The sequence below is a fragment of the Hyaena hyaena genome, unplaced genomic scaffold, assembly GCF_003009895.1.
Source record: "Hyaena hyaena isolate Hyena2069 unplaced genomic scaffold, ASM300989v1 scaffold_65, whole genome shotgun sequence".
Lineage (NCBI taxonomy): Eukaryota > Metazoa > Chordata > Mammalia > Carnivora > Hyaenidae > Hyaena > Hyaena hyaena.
This window is the reverse complement of record NW_024080697.1, coordinates 1,273,282-1,295,440: the sequence shown is the minus strand read 5'-3', so window position 1 is coordinate 1,295,440 and position 22,159 is coordinate 1,273,282. Positions and strand designations below refer to the sequence as shown.

Below are 22,159 nucleotides of genomic sequence, written 5' to 3'. Positions count from 1 at the left end.
AGCAGCCCAAGTATCCATCAACAGATGAATGCATAAATAAGATGTGGTATATATATAAGTATATATAATAATTTAGTATATTTATTTATATATACATATTTATACTTATTTTTATATATGCAAATAAGATTTGATATATATAATATATATCATATATTGTACAAATAAGATATGGTATATATATATTGGAGTATTATTTAACTATAAAAAAAGAATGAAATCTGCCATTTACAATGACATGATTGGAGCAAGAGAGTATAATGCTAAGTGAAATAAGTCAGAGAAAGACAAACACCTTATGATTTCATTCATATGTGGAATTTAAGAAAACAACTGAGCAAAGGGAAAAAAGAGAGAGAGAGAGAGAGAGAGAAATCAAGAAACAGGCTCTTATGTATAGAGAACAAACTAATGGTTACCAGAGAGGAAAGCAGCTGGGGGGTGGGGGGGGGAGGAGTGGTGGGGGTAGGTTAAATAGGTGATGGGGATTAAGGAGTGCACTTGTTATGATGAGCACTGGGTGATGCATGGAATTGCTGAATGTTGAATCACGATCTTGTACACCTGAAACTAATGTAACACTGTTAAACTAACTGGAATCAAAATTAAAACAAAAACAAAACAAAAAAAGAACATATATATTTGGAGGTCACAAGGAAAATAAGCCCAAATAAATCAAGTCTCCTAATTCTCCCTCTTTTTGTTCCACACACCATAAAACCAAATCCACTTTCCCTCCCCTCTTCAAAATGCAATTAATGAAGTTCTTACGAATTGTTTTCTAAAATTTTCAACATCTGTTTTTGCCAAGCAATTAAGTTCTAATTTCTTAAATTCTATAGGGTAGGCAGTTTATGAATTTATATGATGATTTGGAGATGATAACATGCCTTGAATCTGATATTATTACCATGTCACAGTAAAGTAGAAAAATTCTGTTCAGGGTATTAAAAAGATCTCCCGATAGCTTTTGATTTGCAAGAAAGCTAGTTGACTACATAGGACTTACTCTCTCAGGTCTGCTCTCTCGACCAGGTGGTTTCAAAATATCATCCACATTCTTAGATTCGGGTTTCTTCTCAACCCGTGGAGCTGGAGGTGGCTGGTGGCTTAGTGAAGGAGCTGGCAGTGGCATTCGCTCCTCTGGGTAAGTTCTTCGTTCTCCTAGGGTTCCAGCAATTGAACAAAATTACTGTTTATATAGTAATTATTTAAAATTTTAACTCTCTTCACTCACCCTAAGGTAATATACTTCATGATGATATGGGGGCCACTCCAGAGAAAGTTTAAAGTAATATAAATCTACATTTCTTGAAATCAAGAAAATGAAAAGATTTAAGTATATGATTTTGGGCAAATGGAATGTTCTGAAAAATACTGATTTCATCTTTGCTTGTATTAAATTTAGGGAAAAAGTTAAGCAACAGGGCGTATAAAAATAATACACACTTTGCTGGGTAGTCCCAAGTATGACTTATAGTTAGTCTATAACTTCTGGCTTTGCAGTTTTTTGTTTTTAATTTTTTTGTTTTTTTTTTTTAATTTCTAGGAGAGAGAGAGAGAGAGACAGTGTGAGCAGGGGAGGGTCAGAGAGAGAGGGAGTCACAGACTGAAACAGGCTCCAGGCTCTGAGCTGGCAGTCAGCACAGAGCCCGACGCGGGGCTCGAACCCACGAACTGCGAGATCATGACCTAAGCGAAAGTCGGATGCTTAACCGACTAAGCTTACACCCAGGCGCCCCCTGGCTTTGCAGTTTTAAGAACAAGAGTTACCTGCTTAGGAAAGCTTGTTCTTATAAATAGGTATGCATTTCTAGTTTAAGTGTACAGCAGTGAAAAACTAAAAGCAACCTGAATGTCCAATAAGAGTTTCTATTTTATCCACTCAATGGAATATCATAGAACCATTATTATAATAGGTTTACACATAGAAAGATGTATGTGTTACATATCACTGAGAATAAACATGATAAAGAAATTATATTTACACTCTGATTCCAACTTCATTAATATGTACGTGAAAAGAGAATGAGAAGAAACATACAAAATTATAGTTGTGGTATGCAAGGTGGTGGGATTATAACTGATTTTGTTTCTATTTTCCAAAATTTCTTTTATAATAATACCAAAGAATAATTAATTTTTTCATTAATTACATTGGTATTTTTGATGAAAATGCTCCCATCTCTGAAAAATCTATGCGTTCATTTTATTCTGAAAGTTTAAATCCATAGCTACAATGGGAAACATCTCCAGGGTGTTTGCATTCTCAACATCCTCATAGTTAATAAGGCACTGTTCTACCTCCAAACATGGATGGTCCTTCATAGGCTGGTCGGTCAGACTTCCGGTCATAGGATGGCCTATCAAATCCCCCTCTTCTGGATGAGGAATGGTCTTTTTTGTCTCGATATGACTGATTCCTAGAGTTGTTAAAGGAAGTACTTTAGAAAGTAAAAAACAATTGGAGGTCTCTGTATTACAATGCAATACCACTATCTGCCCAATTTTCTCCATGGGTAGTTACTACATGTAGTCAATATTTTTATTGTTATTTTACTTTTACTTTTATTTTTTTGAGGGGGGAGGGGCAGAGAGAGAGAGGGAGAGAGGCAGAGAGAGAGAGGGAGAGAGAGAATCTTAAGCAGGCTTTATGCCCAGTGTGGGGGTGGGGGTGGGGGGAGCAACATGCAGTGTGATCTCACTACTGTGAGATCATGACCTGGGCTGAAATCAAGACGCTTATCCAACTGAGCCACGCAGGTGCTCCACTTTTCCATTTAGATCTGCCTTGCACACACACATATAAAGGGCTCATGAACTGCAAAAACACACTGTTTGCCTACTAACGAAGTAATGACTGCACCTTTACTGACAATACTATTTCCTTTCCTTACAGGCTATCTCCATCTCCCATTTAATTCTCTGGAATTCAAGCTCACAAAACTCAAGCATCTAGTTTCCTGCAGTTTGGTCTGGAACTGCTTTGTCCTCTTCAAATTACACAAACATGTATGAGAAGTATACATCATTTACTGAATTTCCCTTAGATACAATGACTTTTGCTGAACTTAAGTCTATGGTTATTTGTACACCCGACAAAAGGGTATTTTTCATAACACATACCTATCATCTCGAGGTCGGCGTTCTCTATCAAATCGGTCCCGGTCATAGTCGATAACACCACGATCCCGCTCTCGGTCTCTGTGTGTCTCCCGATCCCTTTTGAAATCTCGATGATCTGCCATGACATTACTTTGACGATCAAAATAAGGCTCACGGTCTCTATCTCTATCATAACGATCACGCTGACCTGCATGTTCTACAAAGATAATCAGTACAAAGTGAGAGCTATATCCCTTTTCTGAAATAAAGTAGAAAAGTGCAAATCTAACTTAAGAACTAGTATAAATTACTGTCCTAAATTCAACTATGAATCTTTCAGCTATATTAAAGGGAGGCCCAGACAACCTTATCAAAATCACATGATAATTAGGTCCTAAAATGTTTAAAATTACTGATCTCTCTGGGACTCCTACCTGTCTCAAAAGTTGGTCTTTCAGGTAGTGGATCTGGGCGCAAAGTTATTCTTTCTCCATAGGGTATCTGTTCAACTTTATTAGTGGACATATCTGGTGAACCAAATCAGGGATAAAACACTGTAAGAATGAAGCTTAAAGAAGACAAAGCTGAAGCTAACAATTTCCTGAGAATTCCAAATACAAAGCTGTCATCATTACTCACCTCGGCCATGGCCATAATCAACAGTCTGCTGCACTGGTGGTGGTTTGGACATCGGTGGCATACCCATAGGCATTGGGCCAGGAGGGGGAATGGAAGGGTGAACATGTGGGGGTGGTAACACAGGAGCAGCTGGGATTGTTCCAGGTTCTGGTTTAAATTCTGAATTCAGTCCTTGTTCATCATTTGTATCCCAGAGGCCATAGAAAGAATCTTCATCCCAGCGTTCCTGTTCCACCGCTGACGACTGTGGCTTTATTACGGGAGGAGGAGGGGGAGGAGGAGGCGGCGGCGGCGGTGGCGGCGGTATCGGGATAGGCGGCCTGGTCACAGGAACAGACGATCTTGCTGGAGGAGCAGAGGGTCTTACAATTGTTCCTGGTGGTTTGCCCATAGGAGGGGGTGGTCTATAGGACCCTGGAGGCTGGAGACCAGAGTAAATGGTTTAGTGGATGTGCGTACCATCATGTTTTCACACATCGGTAGAAATTAAAATCTGATTTTCGGTCCATAAAAGAAAAAGGTGTTTTCTTTTTAAAAACTTTTTGTGTTCAAAAATACACCACTGGAGGGTTGCCTGCAGTCAGTCAAGTGTCTGACTTTGGCCCAGGTCATGATCCTGCAGTTTGTGAGTTCCACATTGGGTTCTGCACTGACTGTGCCGAGCCTGCTTGGGCAGGCTCTCTCTGCCCCTTTCCCACTAGCACAGCTTCTATCTCTCTCAAAATAAATAAATTAAAAAAAAATACAAGACAATACAATAAGATACTCCATTGGATAGAAATATGCAAATCCTATGTTTAAAATATGATAAATTATAATTTAATAAGACAAATAATAGAAAAAAATCAGCAAAAAATCTGGACGTTTCTCCAAAGAAGATACATGAATGGCCCATAAGCACTTGAAAAGATCCTCAACATCATTAGTCATTAGGGAAATAAGTGATGGTCACACAGCTCAGTAAATTTACTAAAAATCTCTTAAAATTGGCAAGTTATATGGTATGTAAATTATATTTCAATTAGGTTATTCAGAAAAGAGAAAAAAAGTGTCCTTGACCTTTTGCTAGATTGGGCTGGCTGGCTCCTGCTACTGCGGTGGTGACCTACTTCATCCCACCTTCTGATATGTTTACCTCTGGAGATCTTCATATTTCTCTAAGCTCTTCCCCCAAGATACATAAACCTGGGCCTTTCTTGTAATCTCTCTCTGTTTTTTTCCCCCTACTCTCAGTTCAGCAACATGAGTGTGGATCCAGCTCAGGACCAATGCCTGCCTTGCCCTGAAGAACCCAATTCTAGGGACTCTTCTCCATTGCCTGAGATTGATGGGCCTGAAGAAAAGTATGCTTCCTTGCATGTCATCTGCTGAGACACCCTACCTGGAGACCCTCTCTCCTCTTCTTGGTCTGCTTATTCAGAACAGCTCTGATTATTCCACCAGTCCCAGAGTAAAACCACTACCCACTTTTGAAGAGGAGAGCACAGCGGAGAAGGAAGATACGGCCCAGTGTAAGAAACAGAAGATCAGAACTGTGTTCTTTCGGGCCCAGCTATATGTACTCAATGACAGATTTCAGAGACAGAAATACCTCAGTCTCCAGCAGATACAAGAACTTTCCAACATTCTGAATCTTAGCTACAAGCAGGTTAAGACCTAGTCCCAGAACCAGAGAATGAAACGTAAGAGGTGGCAGAAAAACCACTGACCAAAGAACAGCAACAGTATGACTCGTAACAGCTCAGCAACTACAGAATATCCAGGGTTCTATTCCTATCATCGGGGATACCTGATGAACACTTCTGGAAGACTTCCAAGATGGAACCAGACCTGGAACAGCCAGTCTTGGAACAACCATTCCTGAAAGAGTCAGATCTGGTGCCCCCAAGCCTGGAACTCCATAACCGTGGAGGGGAGTCCCTGCAATCCCAGACCCAGTTCCAGCAAAATTCTGTCAGTGGCCTGGAGTCTATCTTAGAAACTGCGAGGGAAAGCCACAGTGTAATACAGCAAACTGCTAAGCTTTTTAGTACCCAGCAAATAATGGGCTTATTCCCAAAGTACTCTGTGAACACACAGCCTGAAGATGTGTGACATGATGAGTATAGTATTCGATCTCAATTTGGGCAGGGGCTGTATTACTTCCTCTTAGGATTTGTCTTTTAGGGTCCTGGGTCTCTGCCTTGATATTGTTTCTTATTATGCTTATTGTTTCAGTTGAGGAGATTTGATTGGAGTCTAATCGAAGAGTTTTCAGTAGCATTGGCTGCTATGGACAATATGATAAAAGATGTTTCTGGCTATAGATAACTAGATAGAATACTAATTTGGATATCTTTAGGTTCTAGAATCTAACTTCAAGAATAGGAAGTAAAAATACAAAGATATGTGATGAAGGATTACTTGTATTTTCTGAGTTTGTGAGGTCTTACTTATCAATAACCTCAACTATTACGGTGAAGGGTCAGCTATAATGTGCCTCATTGGTTTCCTCTGCCCTCTGTGCTGTTTTACTACAACTCCTAATTTTCTTCATTATTCCAGTATTTGTAGAAAGATGTTTTGTATTTTAATGTATCATGGTAATAGTATCAGTTTGGCTAATTGGTTTATAGGATTAAGTACAAATAAATAAACAAAATACCCCCTTAAAAAAAATTGTCCTCAACACTATCACCCCCCCAGCATGTACCACCCTTTCTTTTTTCTCCTTCCTGAAAAAGTAGGGTGCTAACCACTTGAGATATAAATGTCCCAGGCCCATCTCACATCTACTGAATTTCTGTAGGGGAAAACCCTGGCATTAATTAAAAACAAAAATCTCCATGAAAAATTCTGTTGTCTGGTTGTCAAGAGTAGTTTGTGGCAACTCTAGTACCAACACACAACATCAGCACCAGACACACAGCATCAGCTATCCAGACCTGTTCCAAATATCTTAACAACTCTTGGGATTATGTCTATTAATAAAACACAAAGTGTTTTCTTCACTACACAGTGAAAGCAATAGACAGATTTGTTAAAAAAATAAAATAAAATAAAAAACACCCCCCTACGGTATTTATATGAGAAAGGATTATTATCTATAGTATATTTAAGAACGGGGTGCCTGGGTGGTCAGTCAGTTGGCCATCTGATTCTTGATATCGGTTCAGGTCATTATCTCACAGTCCTGGGATTGAGCCCTGCGTCCGGCTCCCCGCTGATAGTGCAGAGCCTGCCTGGGGTCCTTTCTCTCCTTTTTCTCTGCCCCTCCCCCATTCGTGCAAGTGCTCTCTCCTTCTCTCTCAAAATAAATAAACTTAAAAAAAAAAATAATATAGGGGCGCCTGGGTGGCTTAGTCGGTTAAGCGTCCGACTTTTGCTTAGGTCATGATCTCGCGGTTCGTGGGTTCGAGCCCCGCATCGGGCTCTGTGCTGACTGCCAGCTCAGAGTCTGGAGCCTGTTTCAGTCTGTGACTCCCTCTCTCTCTGACCCTCCCCTGCTCATGCTGTCTCTCTCTCTCTCTCTCCTAGAAATAAATAAAAACATTAAAAAAAAATTAAAAAAAAAAAAAAAGAATAATATAAATCGGTAAGAAAAACCTTAAGAGTCAAACAGACAAATGAGTAAAGGACAAAAATAGAATTTTTATAAGAAGAAATATAATTAATATGGAAAAATACTCATGTTCACTACCAAAAATGCATATTAAAACATTTTATTAAAGCTACTAAATCTAACAAAAATATTAAGTAGCTGGTGCTTGCAAGGCTCTTGTACACATTTTATGCAACTATTAAAATTTTTTAAATGTTTATTTTTGAGAGAGAGAAAGAGACAGAGTGTGAATAGGAGAGGGGCAGAGAGAGAGGGACACACAGAATCTGAAGCAGGGTACAGGCTCTGAGCTGTCAGCACAGAGTCCAATGCAGGCTCAAACTCACAGACTGCAAAATCATGACCTGAGCCGAAATCAGATGCTTAACCAACTGAGCTACCCAGGAGCCCCTTTATACAATTATTTTAGAGAGCCATTGGCTATATTCCAGGAATCATTAAAAATGTCCTTATTCTGCAACTGAAATACCCCACTTTAAGGATTTAAATAAACAAAAAAATTTTTGTAAAAGAAATTATCTAGAATAAGTACTTGATACAAAAACATTCATTAAAGTTCTATTAATAATAAGACTGAAAGATTAGAAACAAATGTCTAACAGAAGTGGAATAGTTTTAAAAAATTATGCATCAAAAGTAATAAGGTATGTAGGAATATGGAAAAATGTTTACAATTTGTTAAATGAATAAGGCAGAAATGTGGAACTATATATTCTAGAGCTTCAACTATTTGCTAAGAGATACAAAGTTAAAAGACATAGTTCCTATTATTATGAGCTCTGTTTAGAAGGAAAGAAGACAAGATAACAGACAAAATACAATAGGATAATGGCTACAGCAGAGGCTGGTACAAGATGTTACAGGGGTACATGTGAAGGCAACCATCTTACACAAGGGGAAGAGAAGATACAGAGCTGAGTTCTAAAAAGTAAACAAGAATTAACTAGTTGGAGAAGGGGATAAGAGAAAGAAAAGAAACTCCAGGTTTAGAGCACAATATGTACATGCAAAAGCATGGAGAAGTTAAGAGCCTGGCACACTAGCACAGTTCTAAGAAGCTCCACGTGGAAGGAAAGCAGAGTGGAAGGGAGTGGAAGAACAAGTAATGGTAAACAGAGGTCAAGCCAGCTCAGGAAAAACAAAAGGTCATGCCAAAGACTTCGGATTTTATTATGAAAGCAATGGTGAATACGGGAGCATTCTAAAGCCAGGGTGCACGCAACATGGTGAGATTTATGTTTTTCATTGTCCATTTTGGCCAGAAGTCCCATCAGTGCTGCCTAAGGTGAAGTGTAAGGTACAGAGTAGCGCTAGAGAACTTTTTGGGGGTGCTGGAAATTTTGTTCTTTATATTTGTCAAAACTCAAACTGTAGGCTTAAAATGAGTGGGATTAAAATAAGTTATGATATGTAAACTACACCTCAAAATTTGATTCAAAAATACAATAAAATAATCATTCTAGCAGCAGAATGGATAATGGATCAGAGGGGAATGAGATGGAGATTAATAGGATGTTTCTGAAATAATCTAGGCAAGAACTGATGAAGGATAAAACTGAGGTTGTGGGAAAGTGGAGGACAGTATATTTGAATAATGTTAAAAAGGCAGTAAAGTCAATCAACAGAATGACTGGATACAGAAGGGCAGGACACAGTAAAGAGTTAAGGCTGACTTTCAGGTGTCCAGCTTGGGTGAGTAGGGTGAGAAGAAAGAACAAGTTTAATGGAAAATGATAATGAGCTCCATTTTGAATATGCTGAGTTTGACAGGAAACACCTTCAGAGAGAGACGCTGAGGCAGACAGATGCATACACAAGTCAAGAGATATGATATGGGGAGGCAACATCATGGTGGTCGTTGGTAGCAACTATGTAATCTGTTATGTGTTAGACTATGTGTTAGGACAAAAGGGAACACTGAAAAGTGAAGAGTTAATTTTATGAAATGATTTGGATTTTTCCTCTCATTGTGTTGTTATAAAGTTATCTGCATAACATTTTTAAAGCTTAAAGGTAAAACTGGCTTAATCACTGGCTTAAAGGTAAAACAACAAACAACAACAACAATGAATGCAAAACAAAGGGAGAACGTGACCACACAAATCTTTCACAGAACTTTACTGCCTGAACTGGGACGTGATGTTTGATCCCTTCCCTAGCTGGGGAACCAGTAGCCCAAGGAGGTGGGGAGACTATGAGGCTCACAGGAGTAAGGCTCAGACGGGACCTCTGCACTGCCCACATGAAACAAGACTGTTTCAAGAAAAGAGATTATTAGGAAAATTCTACAGTTTTGTGAACATGAAGCCATGTAGCTCAGATGTGCTTGGTGTACTTATCAAAACCTAGGGGGAAAAGGCAGCTGTCACACTTTTGACAACATTTAAAAGATTTTCAAAGGACAATTACCATTAACTTTTTACTTTCCCCAAATTTAAATTAAAAAAAGGTTTTTTTAACGTTTATTCATTTTTGAGAGACAGAGACAGAGTGTAAGCAAGGGAGGGGCAGAGAGAGAGACACACACAGAATCTCAAGCAGGCTCCAGGCTCTGAGCTGTCAGCACAGAGTCCGACACGGGGCTTGAACTCACTGACTGCATGATCATGACCTGAGCTGAAGTCGGACACTTAACTGACTGAGCCACCCAGGCACCCCAAATTTACATTTTTTTTATAGAGGAAATTTATACTTATTACAATGGAAAAAACTCAAACAACATACAAACATACAAAGTGGGAATCATTTCATTTCCCAAGCACACATTTTCCCATACCGGGTACATTCCAGGCCTTGAAGGTGCATTCTGCAACCTTGAGTCCTGGGGTGGCAGATGGTCAGGCATCTGTGGCTCAGACCCAAAGTCTTTCATCTTCTGAAGCTGTTCTTTCTGTTCCCTGTGAACAAAAAAAATCGCAATTGTGCATTAAGGCATGTTTACTCCGTACCCAGTGACTACAACTGATATCAAAGAAAAAGAGATCTAAGAACCTTGTTCTAAAAGCCCTCTACAGTGCCCCCAGAGCACCTCCAGGGTAACAGTCTCTTGCCTTTATGTAGCTAACTGACCAGTCATCTACAACTTATAAATGACTATAAGTCATTAAAGATCTTCAAGGACAGGTGCTACAACCTGCCTCATTAGTCTACTCTAAAGTACCATCTACTTGTCACACTTTTCTTTCAATGAACAAAAAGTTCTCTCACTATTTTTCTTGTTCAATACTCTCCAGCTAGATGAGAGGTTGCAAAATGGTGGCCAAACATAACCTACAAAGTTTTTTTAATTGGTTTTCACATTAGTTTTCAAAATCTGAATTAGCTGCCATTATTTACAAAGCAAAATATTTCACATATAAATTCAAATTTTAAAGAGATTTGGTAACAATGGGTCTACGTTCCCACATGCCAATAATCAGCTGACTGGAGTAATGGCTGTCCACTTTAGATGAAGCAGTTTGCCACAATCCTCACACACTCAGTAGAGTTACCCTGGCCCACTTTCACTCATTTTAGTTACCTGTCTGGTTCTTGTGGGCATTTTAGTTTATGGTCCTGCTATGTACAGTGAGAACTAATTTCAGTCTGCCTTTAAAAATAACACTTCATATTCCTAAAGAGTAATCATGTAACTCTCCATGCTTTTCTTGAAATCTCTGGTCAAATTCTGTTTGTTTGTTTTTTCTAATTTTCCTTACAATGCCCACCATAAACAGGTGTGACGTATACTCCAGCCTCTTCAGACTTTTTACAATTTTCTCCCTACACTGGATGTAGTGACCCAAATGGACACAAACTAAGGGTCAAAAAAGTTTATTTTCTACCTCATGTAAATCATATTATGACTTCACACCAATACAACATAGCTCACTTGTATTCAACTATGACAATTCTCATCCATCACTTCATATAATTTAATTATGTTTATGTTGCCTAGAAAGAGCTTTAAAAAAAGGATGATGATGAAAAAGCACCTTTTATCCAGGTTTTCTATACAAAGTAATAATGGATGAAAAGAAAATTTTAAAAAGAAAAGGAAAGAAAACTTAGCAGTTTGGTAACACTAATCAGCTTGGTGTTGTCCATAAACAAAACAGATTTTAGAGCTGGGAAGACTGGGTTCAAATTCTGGGTTTGCCACTGATGAGCCAAGTGGACTTAAGCTCTCTGAGCCTTAGTGTCATCTGTGAAGTGGGGATATGTCTACTTATCACTGCAGGCCTTTGAGATAAAAGGATCTGAGACAGGAGGACTGAGACAATGTATGCTAAATTATTAGCACAGTGCCCAGCACATGGTGGGTGTTAAGTTAAAGGCGTCTGTAACTTAAAAGTGAATAGTGTAGTAACTAAATGTTCTGGATCATGCTTTCCACATCTTCCTCTGGAGTAATCTGGAAGGGTAAAATCTCTAAGAGCAAATCTTCTATAAACAGAAATCTGTTGTGCTGCCTGAGGCACTGGATCTTTCATCTTTACCTATAGGGATTTTTCCTCATTTTACTTTCCTAGACATAAAGTTTCAGTTATAATTTTAATTGGCGTCATCCACAAATGTAGACCAGAATTGAAAAACGAAGGAAACACGATATACTGGAATATGTCAAAACCTAACCATTAGTTTATTTTCTCAAAACATTGCTAATTCCTAAGAAATTACTCAAAAAGTTTGCAGTCTATCAATGACTCCTAACTTCTTATCTCAGGACATAGTTGGTTTAAGGGTTAAATGAACAAATATAAAGTATTCAGTACAGTTCCCGGCACGTAGTAGTATGCAATGTTAGCTGCTGCTGCTGCTGCTTCTTTTTTTCTTTTGTTTTTAAGTTGTTACTCTCTGGGAAGCATTATATAGGTACTTATACATAGGTGATTTAAATCAAGAAATCCAAATTTTATTCTCCATTTCACAAAGAAAATATTCGATTATGTGGAAATAAGTAACATCCTCAAGTAGAGATATCTGCTTCTAGTTATAAGGAAAGATAAAACACCCCAGAAAGAAAGTATCAGTGGTTAGACAAATCTGAGGACGCTTTCAGGTTAACCATTCTGAGCTTCAACAGAGAAAAACCTTACAGAACTTTCCAAAGTTTTATCAAAGATTAGTGAATACGAAGTCTATAAGACCTAATACCAAAGACCAAAATGCCTCCTGGGGAAAAAAAGGATGTTACATATGAGCTCTGTGGAATCCAGAGCACTGGAGAGTTGAAGTTTGACACTGAAACATGCATAGGCATGATATGTCAGCAACACAGCTATAAAAGCCAAGAATGGCTCTCAAACTTTCACATTTGAGGACATAAGCTTGCAATTAACACAGTTCCCAAATACATTTCCTAACCCTAAATCAGCACTGAATGGTCAGAAATATACATTAAAATTACAAGAACTTGAAGCAAAAACGATTCCATTCACATACATCGCATCACTTTAAAAAAGAGCAGTCTGAATGCGGTTTTGACTAAAAGAAAATGATCTTAAGTAGTGAACTTACCGAAGCATTTTCAGTTCTTGTGCAGCTTTCAAAATGATTTCGTGCTGCCTCTGACTGAGAACCATTACCCCTCCAAGGCCTTGGTCAGAGTCTAAGTTTGTATCCGACCCCATCATCTCAGAAGAATGATGTGAGGAGGGCATATGTTCCGCCATGGGGGAATGTCTATCCACATCAGATGGGTACCATCTGTCTGACAACCGTTCTCTTTCCCAGTCCATTCTGTCAGGGATATAATCTCGCTTTTCCCGCCATGTATCTCCTCTTTCTGGATACTCTCGGATCCTCAACTCACCCCTATCACGAAAATCTCGGTCATACCCATGGTCTCGATTTCTTTCTTCTCTCCATCTATCATCCCGATATCTATCCAAAGGTGGAAGAGGTGGGAGGGGTGGTAAAGGTGGAAGAGATGGAATATCCCGTTCACGAAACTGTGATTCTTGTTCATCCAGTGGTCTCCCATAATCTCTGTCCCACTCATTATCCAAATTTCTATCATACATATCCATGGGTCTTCCAATGCGATCCACATCCCTGTCCATGTCCCTGTCCATTTCCCTGTTGTAGTCCTCATCCATATCCTGATCTCTCTCCCAATCATCCCACCAAGGGCCTCGTCTATCTCCATCATGAGATCGAGATGGTGGTGCTGAGAACCTGTCCTCTCTGCTATATGGATCTACTGTATCATCTTGATAATCACGTTCGCATTCTCTCCAGTATCTTTCTCTATCCCAATCATCAAGTCTTTCTCGTTCCATTGGAGCATTTCTACCATCTAATGGGAACTCTTCATGCCCTCTCTCTTCTCCATGGTTCCATGGAGCCCTAGGAGGCTCATCTCGGTGATATGGATACATTTTTTCCCCACCATCTCCTGGTTCTGGTCTAAATGGACCTCTGTCACGACCAAAATCTGGTCTTCCCAGTCCCCTTTCCCTACTGCCAGGCCCTCGAGGTGGTCCCCTCTCCCTACTCCCAGCTCTTCGTGGTGGTACTCTCTCTCTACTCCCAGCCCTTCGAGGAGGTCCTCTTTCCTGACTGCCAGCCCTCCGAGGTAGTCCCCTTTCTCGACTGCCAGCTCTACCCCTGTCCTGGCTCCCTTGCAGACCACCCGGCACTTTCTCCCGACTGCCTCCTGGCCTCACCAATCCTCTGTCCCGGCTGCCTTCGCCTCTGCTCATCTTTTCTCGACTATCTTCTCGTCTACCCATCATCTTATCACGAAAGTCTTCTTGCTTGACCAACCCCGGGCCACGGCTGATTGCCTGACCTCGACCTCTATTTACTAGCCCTTTATCCCGTGTGTCTTCCATTCTGCTTTGCCCAGGACCTCTGTAAGATGAGCTGTTGCCTCGATTGCCTTCTAACCTATTATCTCTGTTATCTGGCCGAGGCAGCCCTTTATCTTGGTTGTTTTCTGAATGGGGCAGACCAATACCCAAAGGTTTAAAATCATTATCTGCAGTTAATGATGATGATGTTGTCACTGCTGCTCCTCCCTCCATCCCCCCTGGTTTTGAGGGAAAAGTAGATTGAGTAGGTACAGGTTTATTTGCAAGGGGTACAGGCTGAGTAACAGCTTGGGCTTTGTCCATTTGAGTCTCCATACTTTGAGAATTCTGGTCCCAATTAGAAGGCTCTATGGGCCCTTCCGAGACTTCGCTTTTAGGTGGCTCTTGTTGAGAGTCGCTTAGATTCTCATTTGACTGAGCCGCCTTGGCATCCTTTATATCTGCAGCAATGGAAAATGTAGCTGACTGCATTTTAAAATTCTTCTGCTGGTTACTATTGGTGTCTGCTAATGGTTCTTTGTTTCCTGAAAGAGGTTCTGCTTGTGACTTAGGTTGCTGCTGATGTTGCTGTCCAAAAGCTGGCTTGGGGCCTTTCCACTGTGGTCCACTCTGTCGAGGACTGAGGGATGTATTGGGGGTAATATAAAACTGAGATGCTGGCCCCCGGGGAATCATTCCCCATTTGCTTTTAGTGCCCTCTGTTGGGTGACCTTCATATCTGGGTCTTGGCCCATCGGGGCGATTTCCTTCAAAACGAGGCCCTTTGGGTCTCGGTCCTTCACACCTTGACCCTAAATCCTCAAATCTTCGAGGACCATCAAATCTACAAGTAAAACAAAAGATATTACTCAAGACAGTAAAGCAGAAAAAAAAAAGTCTCCATGTAAGAATATTTAAGGCAATCTTGCCTTAGAATCTGTTTACAAAAATGACTCTTTTGGTCATTAAATAAATCCTGAGGTATCTATCTTAGAATCAGTATGCTAAAGTGGCAGTGCTCAGAAGGTCTTAGGACAGGCTTTGGAAATCATGTCAGTATTATTATAATCCACTTCAAAACATCTCCTGCAGCAAGTCACTGATATACTAAATTGTTAAAAAGCAATTATAAATATTGTGACTTAATAGACAGAAAAGTCCACTCATTTTAAATGAGGGAAAAATGCCACAGCTAACTCTGAGAATACTTTCAGAATTAAAATATAACTAAAAGCTAAATAGAAAACAACTAATAAGATAATATAGGATGATTATAAATATTGTTGGAACTCACATTATCATCTGGACTATCTGACAAAAATTCAAAGGACAGTAGCCAGCTATATCTTAAGAATGTGCTCTGACATTTTAAAGTCTGCACAGGACCCTAACAATTTGCTATGGACCTACTCGCCCATTCAGAAAATATTTAGTGCACATTCCCTGTCTGTCAAGCACTATACTACATCTAAGGGATATACAAATAAAATGTCATCTGTGCCCTCAAAGGGTTTACAATCAAGGAGAAAGAGAATCTAAGTGTAAATAAATACCCAAAGGTGCAATGACAGAAGTCTATCTGCAAATAACAAGGGCAACAGAGGAGGGGATGGTCAATTCTACCAGGGGGGGAGGGGGTGGTTAGGCAGTGAGGGCTGTCCAATAGAGGCTTTATACAATAGATGATGCTTAAATCAGTCTTGAAAGACAAATTCTCTGAGGCCAGGCTAACAGAGTGTATTGGAGATAAGAGAAATGGGTGGCAAGGACATATAAGGTTAAGGAAGCATTATGAGGAAAGACAGAGAAACACACAATAGCAAAGCATGTCTGGAAGTGGAAACAGTTCAGCATGGCTCAAGCAAAGGGAGTAGGAAAGCTGGGAAAGGAGTGGAAAGGTAGGGAACTAAAAGATAAGTAAAGAGCACGCCAGAATCTATCTCCAGAAGACCTTGTGTGCCCAGTATGGTAGCGACTACTGGTACTCCTCTGATACCCATTCCCCCTTTCCCTAAAGTACCAGAGTTTCTTCATTCTTAGCTGGACACAAAGCTAGCAAGATCAAAGCCTTTCTTTCCCAAACTCTCTTGTAGCTAGAACTTATTGCCATGTTTTGGCCACTGGGCTGAGAGTGAAAATGACTGACACATCCTTCTGGGTTATACCCATAAAGGGAAGGGCACATCCTCCTCTTCACCATCTCCTTTTCATGCTGGCTCTGTCATGGTGGTGAAGCATCTTGGACCATGTAGATAAGGGCAACATACTAGGGGATGAGAAGTAACAAACCAGAAGGAACATGGATTCTTGACACTGTAGAGCCATCACATAAGTGCTAAAAGAGAATAAGCCTTTAACTTATTAAAGCATATGACTTTGGATCTCTGTTACTACCAGTGAATTAATTCAGCTGGGTAAGAAGTTGAGAATTACCTAATGAGACTTAGAGCCACTATAGATGACCTGTTTTTTAAAAGACTCCTCTAGCAGAAAAGTAGCAGACAGGTAGGAAAAGTTTATTGTATATTGTTTCTACAATTTGGGTAAGTTAAAGTGAAGCCTGTTCTAAGGCAGTGACTGATATGAGGATGTAGAGAAGATAAAAGTGAGAGATGTGAAGGAAGGTAAAATGGATAGGACTTCCTAACAAGTGAAATTAAAATGATAACAGAAAGAGAAAAATTTAGGATGATTCCAAGTTTCCCGGCTTAGGCGACTAAATGGATGATGATGCCTTTCATGTTTTTAATGAGAAACGGAAGAGTTTTTCTTTCATTGGTTTGGGAATCAATGAAGAATACTAAATTCAGTTTCAGGAAAATATTTATTTCCTATCCCTGTTCTCTTTAGGCTTTTTGTTTGTCTAGAAGTCTTAGTTTCAAAAGAAGAATGCTTCCATCAGGGAACATAACAATAACTTCATTAAACTGAACTTGAGACTGCCACCTGGCCACTTGGGAGTCTGAATAAACAGGCTAAGAAAGAAGTAACTCTATTGGCTGGGGGTGACTGGTCCCGAGCTGCAAGGGGAAATTGGGTCACTACTACACAATGAGAGTAAGGAGCAAAATGTCTGGAATGGAGATCCTCTAGAACATCTCTTAGCACTTCCATGTCCTGTGATTAAAGTCAACTGAAAACTACAATAACTCAATTCAAACAGGACTGTTAATAGCCCAGACCTTTCAAGCATGAAGGTTTGGGTCACTCCACTAGGCAAAAAAAAAAAAAAAAAAAAAAAAAAAGACCAACTGAAATGCATGCTGAGAAAAAAGGGACTATGAAATGTGCAGTGGAAGAAGATAGTTATAAATACCAACTATGGTCTTATGACCAGTTTCAGGATATGTTTAAATACATACATATGTATTAGTTAAATGTCTTTGGTTGACTGTTCTTCCTTATCCTCTATCATAAGATGTATTAATAATAATTTATATCTCAGAATTTAATTTTTTAATGTTTATTTTTGGGAGAGAGAGAGGGGCGGGGGGAGGTGGAGACACAGAGTCTGAAGCAGGTTCTAGTACAGAGCCTGATGAGGGGCTCGAACTCATGAACCATGAGATTATGACTTGAGCTGAAGGTGGATGCTTAACGGACTGAGCCACCCAGGCGCCCCTATATCTCGGAATTTAAATTACAGAGTAACAAAGACAGAATGTGAACCAGCTAGGAGAAGAATGAAGATTTTCCCAAAGACAGAAGGGGACTATATATCCTTTTCTGGGGAACAGGTAAGAATCATTGTTTTTTTTTATTTGTCCAGGGACAAATACTTCATGTCAGATGAAGAAAATCTCCTGTGATCTACCCTAATCAGAAACATATAAGGGAACTCTATGAAAGGTACTACAGCCTAGCCAAGTTGACACCACACAGAGTCATCACAAGGAGTCAATATACATAAACACACTATAAACAGAAAGGGGACCACCAGCAGATGGTTTTTAAATTCTGGAAGACAAAGAGCAAACATGAGTGGTAACATATGCAAGAAGAAGCTGCAGTTTAGAATACTGGTAGTAGAAGAAGACATAATCAAAATGGGGCTGTCTGCCCACAGAAAGAAACCCAGAGAGTCAGAATTCTCAGATAACCAGAGGTGCTAAGGAAGGACAGGAGTAAGACTTGGGGCTAAAAATGTATAAATTAAAATCTATATTCAGAACCATCAACTAGGCTTTCTCTAGGATGAATGTCCCTAAATTCTTGAATCTGAGGGTCCTCTAACATTGGCAGTTCTCTGCTCTACCACGTAAGCAAAGCCTGAATTTGCTGACTGGAAGCAACAACAGTCGATGAGCCCCCATATGCACACAGAGCTTCTAATTAGCTTGTCAGGGTCCCCCACTCTTAAATATAAATGGACAACCAAGGATCACTAGATATTTGAGGAACATCTCCAAAATGGAAGGAAGAGACCAAAGGTTAAATGGTCATAAATCTAGAGAAAACAGAGATAATACAAAAAAACAGAAGATAATTTTTAAAAGACCCTCAAATAATATCCTCAGAGAGATTCTCAAAGATACTGTAAATATAAATCAAGAACAATTTACTATATATAAAAAAGGATCAGAACCAAGAAAACTGCAGAAAAAATTTCAAATTCTTCAAATAAAATGCAATAAAAAGATTAGAAGTATCTCAAAAAGTACAATCAAATGAAAAAGAGACAAATATAATCAATCCTACAAGTCCAAAACCCTGCTAATGAGGAGTTCCAGTAAAAGAAAAACAGAAAACAAGAAAAAAAATTAATGAAATAACACAAAGATTTAAGAGTTAAAGAGACTCTGATCTCCAGACAGAAAAGACCTAGCTCACTAAGTAATCAGTATAATTATTAAAACTAAACAAACAACAACAAAAGCAAAAAACCACTATGAAATTTTAGAATACCAGGGGAAAAAAGTTTCTGGCAATAAGGAGAAGTCATCTAAAAAGGAAAAGAATCAGAACAGTATAGCATGCATACTGTTCAACTTTAGTATATAGTACATAAATGGTATTAAACAGTATGGTTCTGGCATATAGACAGAGATACATGGATCAATGGAACAGAACAGAGAGCCCCAAAATAAACCCACGCATATACTGTCAATTAATTTATGGCAGAGGAGCCAAGAATATAAAATGGAGAAAGGACAGTTTTTTTCAATAAATGATCCTGGGAAAATTAAGCAATCACATAGAAAAGAATGCTGTCTCACACTGTACACACAAATTAACTCAAAATGGATTAAAGACTTGAAAGTAAGGTCTAAAACTATGAAATTCCTAGGGGAAAAAAATACGTGTAAACTCCTTGACATAGGTCTTAGCAACGATTTTTTGAATCTGATATCAAAAACAAAGACAATAAAAGCAAAAAATAAACAGGTGGACGACATCCAATTACAAGGCTTTTGCAGAGCAAAGAAGACCATCAACGAAACAAAAAGGCAACCCACTGAATGGGAGAAAATATTTGCAAATCTTGTAACTGATAAGGAGCTAATGATTAAAATATATAAAGAACTCATGTAACTCTAGCAAAAATACAAATAACTGTGATTTAAAAATACTGATTTTAAAATGGGCAGAGGACCTGAATAGACATTTTCCCAAAGACGATGTACAGATGGTCAAGAGACACGTGAAAAGATGTTCATCATCATTTATCATCAGGGAAATGCAAATCCAAACCACAGTGAGCTATCACCCCATACCTGTGAGAATGGCTATTTTCAAAAAGATTAGAAATAACAAGTGTTGGCAAGGATATGGAAAAAAGAACCCTTGTACATTGTTGGTGGGAATGTAAATAGGTGCAGCCACATGGAAAACAGTATGAAGGCGCTTCAAACAATTAAAAGTACAACTATCAGATGATCCATAAATTACACTTCTGGATATTTATCTGAAGAAAACAAAACAACTAACTTGAAGAGATATATGCACCCCATGTTCACTGCAGCATGATTAATGATAGCCAAAATATGGAAACAACCTAAGTGTCCCATCAATGGAAGAATGGATTTAAAAAAACTGTGGTATGTGTATACGTATGTATGTACGTGTAACACACACATATACACACACAAATATTATTCAGCCATAAAAAAGAATGAAATCTTGCCACTTATGATAATATGAATAAACCTTGAGGGCATTATGCTGAGTGAAATAAGTCATGTATGGGCGCGGGTGCAAGTACGGAGCTACTTACTTCTCCGCCATCTTGCCCTCTCCCCTGAGTGAAATAAGTCAAACACTGTATGATTTCTCTTATATGTGGAATCTAAAATTAAATAAATGGATAGATAAAAGCCAAACTCACAGACACACAGAACAGACTGGTAGTTGCCAGAGGCAGGGGTGGGCATGGTAAAAATGGGCGAACTAATTTTGTTTTCAGTTTAAATAAATTAAAATTTTTTAAATGCTTGACTTCAGATTCTATATCCAAACTTTAGTCAAGTGTGAGGTTAGAAAAAAAAACATTTCACACACATGCGGCTCAGAAAATTTGCCTCCAACCCACAATTTCTTAGTAAGTTACTTGAGCATGCCCTCTGGGAAAACGAGGCACTAAACCCCACACAGGAAGCCATGACATGCAGGAAACAGTGACTCCGTTCCAGGAGGACAGTCAAGGGAAATGCTGGACTAACAGCCATATGGCAGATCTTGAAACCAACCAACCAGCCAACCCAGCCAGGTGAGAAACAAGAAGATGCATAAATCTGGGGAGAGAGATTGCCTCAAAAGAAAAAGCAAAGGTGGTTTTGGGACTGGGGTTGGAGAATTATTTTAAAGATTTTTCAAGCAGACAACTGGAAATTCTAGAAGAGCCATTACACTAAAAGAAATATAAATATAACACACTGCTTACCTCTATAGTGGACACTGCTTACTTATCTAACAACAGTGACATATTAGACAAATGGGGTTAGAGTAAGTGGAACAACCAAATCTTTATTAGAACTGGAAGTAAATATCTAAGTCTAAAGTGTGAAAAGTTCAAGAAAGTAGCAGCATATTTTTCAGTGACAGGAAGGTAACAACCAAAAAAAACAGCTAAAGGATTAAAAGAGGTCATTAGAAAATACATTTAGGGTAGCTTGGGGCATGTTTTTCTTGATTTTTAAAAACTGGATGTATGCACCACTTTGATAAAAATGTAAAATGAATTTAAATGGCACAGAAAGACTAGCCCCAACCAGGAGAAAGAAGAACTTCTTCAGAAAGACTAGAAGAAGCAAGATGAGGATAATAAGGTAAGGTAAACATAAGGGCCTGAAGTGAGTTTCACTGGGCCTAAAAGCCTTGATTTTCTCCGCGAGGCAGGAAGCTAAATTAAAGATACAAAACGAAAGAAAAATCTTTGTGGAGACGGAGAAAGCAGTACTAGTGCAGATGGTCTCCACGGAGTAGTGAAGCATTGGCACAGCTACTGTTGGGCACAGGGACAGGAGCTGACTATAGAGACTTGGCCGAGGACACACCACAATACTAAAGAGGGAGACCACTTATTTACTTGTTTACCTATATATGATACTGTTTCAGGGCTTGTAAGGGTTTGGTTCCATTTCTTGAAGTGACATTTATTAATTCAAAGTGCCTGGAAAAACACCTTAGATCATTCAAGTTGTGTAAAACCATCTGCTTTGGATTCAGTTCAGCAATGATCAGTTCATGGAGGTGGTAAGAGGAGACTATCCTCCACAAGGTACAAGAGTCTGTAAGAACCCTTGTTAACTCGCTACCTAGTATTATAATCGAGTTCTGAATATAAATGAACTGACTTCCTACCCAAATTGTGAATGCCTCGAGAATTTCATCCATAACTGAGACATTCTGGCATGAGCGACAGTTACTGAATATCTAACTGTCAGGTACTATGTTTGTGCTGGAAATAAACGGATACTTAATTCAAGGAGTTCATAGTCCACGGGAAGACTGAGATAAGTAAATCAACAATTTGATTTACCTAAAACTCAGAACAAAATTTGATAAAGTGGAACATGTTGGCTTTGTTCAGAGGTATCCC

The 22,159-nt window shown here is 39.1% G+C and overlaps 1 protein-coding gene and 1 pseudogene across 3 annotated transcripts in view; one reads left to right on the top strand and one right to left on the bottom strand.

Annotated features, from left to right (window-relative positions):
- The window catches only part of YLPM1 (YLP motif containing 1), a 73,135-nt gene that overhangs the window by 28,144 nt on the left and 22,832 nt on the right, over positions 1 to 22,159 (bottom strand). For 2 of the 3 annotated variants that reach the window (XM_039232226.1, XM_039232224.1), the window contains exons 5-11: positions 12,845 to 14,965; positions 10,122 to 10,242; positions 3,745 to 4,165; positions 3,540 to 3,632; positions 3,127 to 3,322; positions 2,305 to 2,423; positions 1,010 to 1,164 (exon numbers count right to left, since the gene is read on the bottom strand). In XM_039232226.1, the coding sequence (XP_039088157.1) occupies positions 1,010 to 1,164; positions 2,305 to 2,423; positions 3,127 to 3,322; positions 3,540 to 3,632; positions 3,745 to 4,165; positions 10,122 to 10,242; positions 12,845 to 14,965 (3,226 nt within the window). The remainder of the gene's footprint in view (positions 1 to 1,009; positions 1,165 to 2,304; positions 2,424 to 3,126; positions 3,323 to 3,539; positions 3,633 to 3,744; positions 4,166 to 10,121; positions 10,243 to 12,844; positions 14,966 to 22,159) is intronic. The other variant, XM_039232225.1, reaches the window with a different exon arrangement.
- On the top strand, positions 4,987 to 5,838 carry LOC120231912 (annotated as a pseudogene).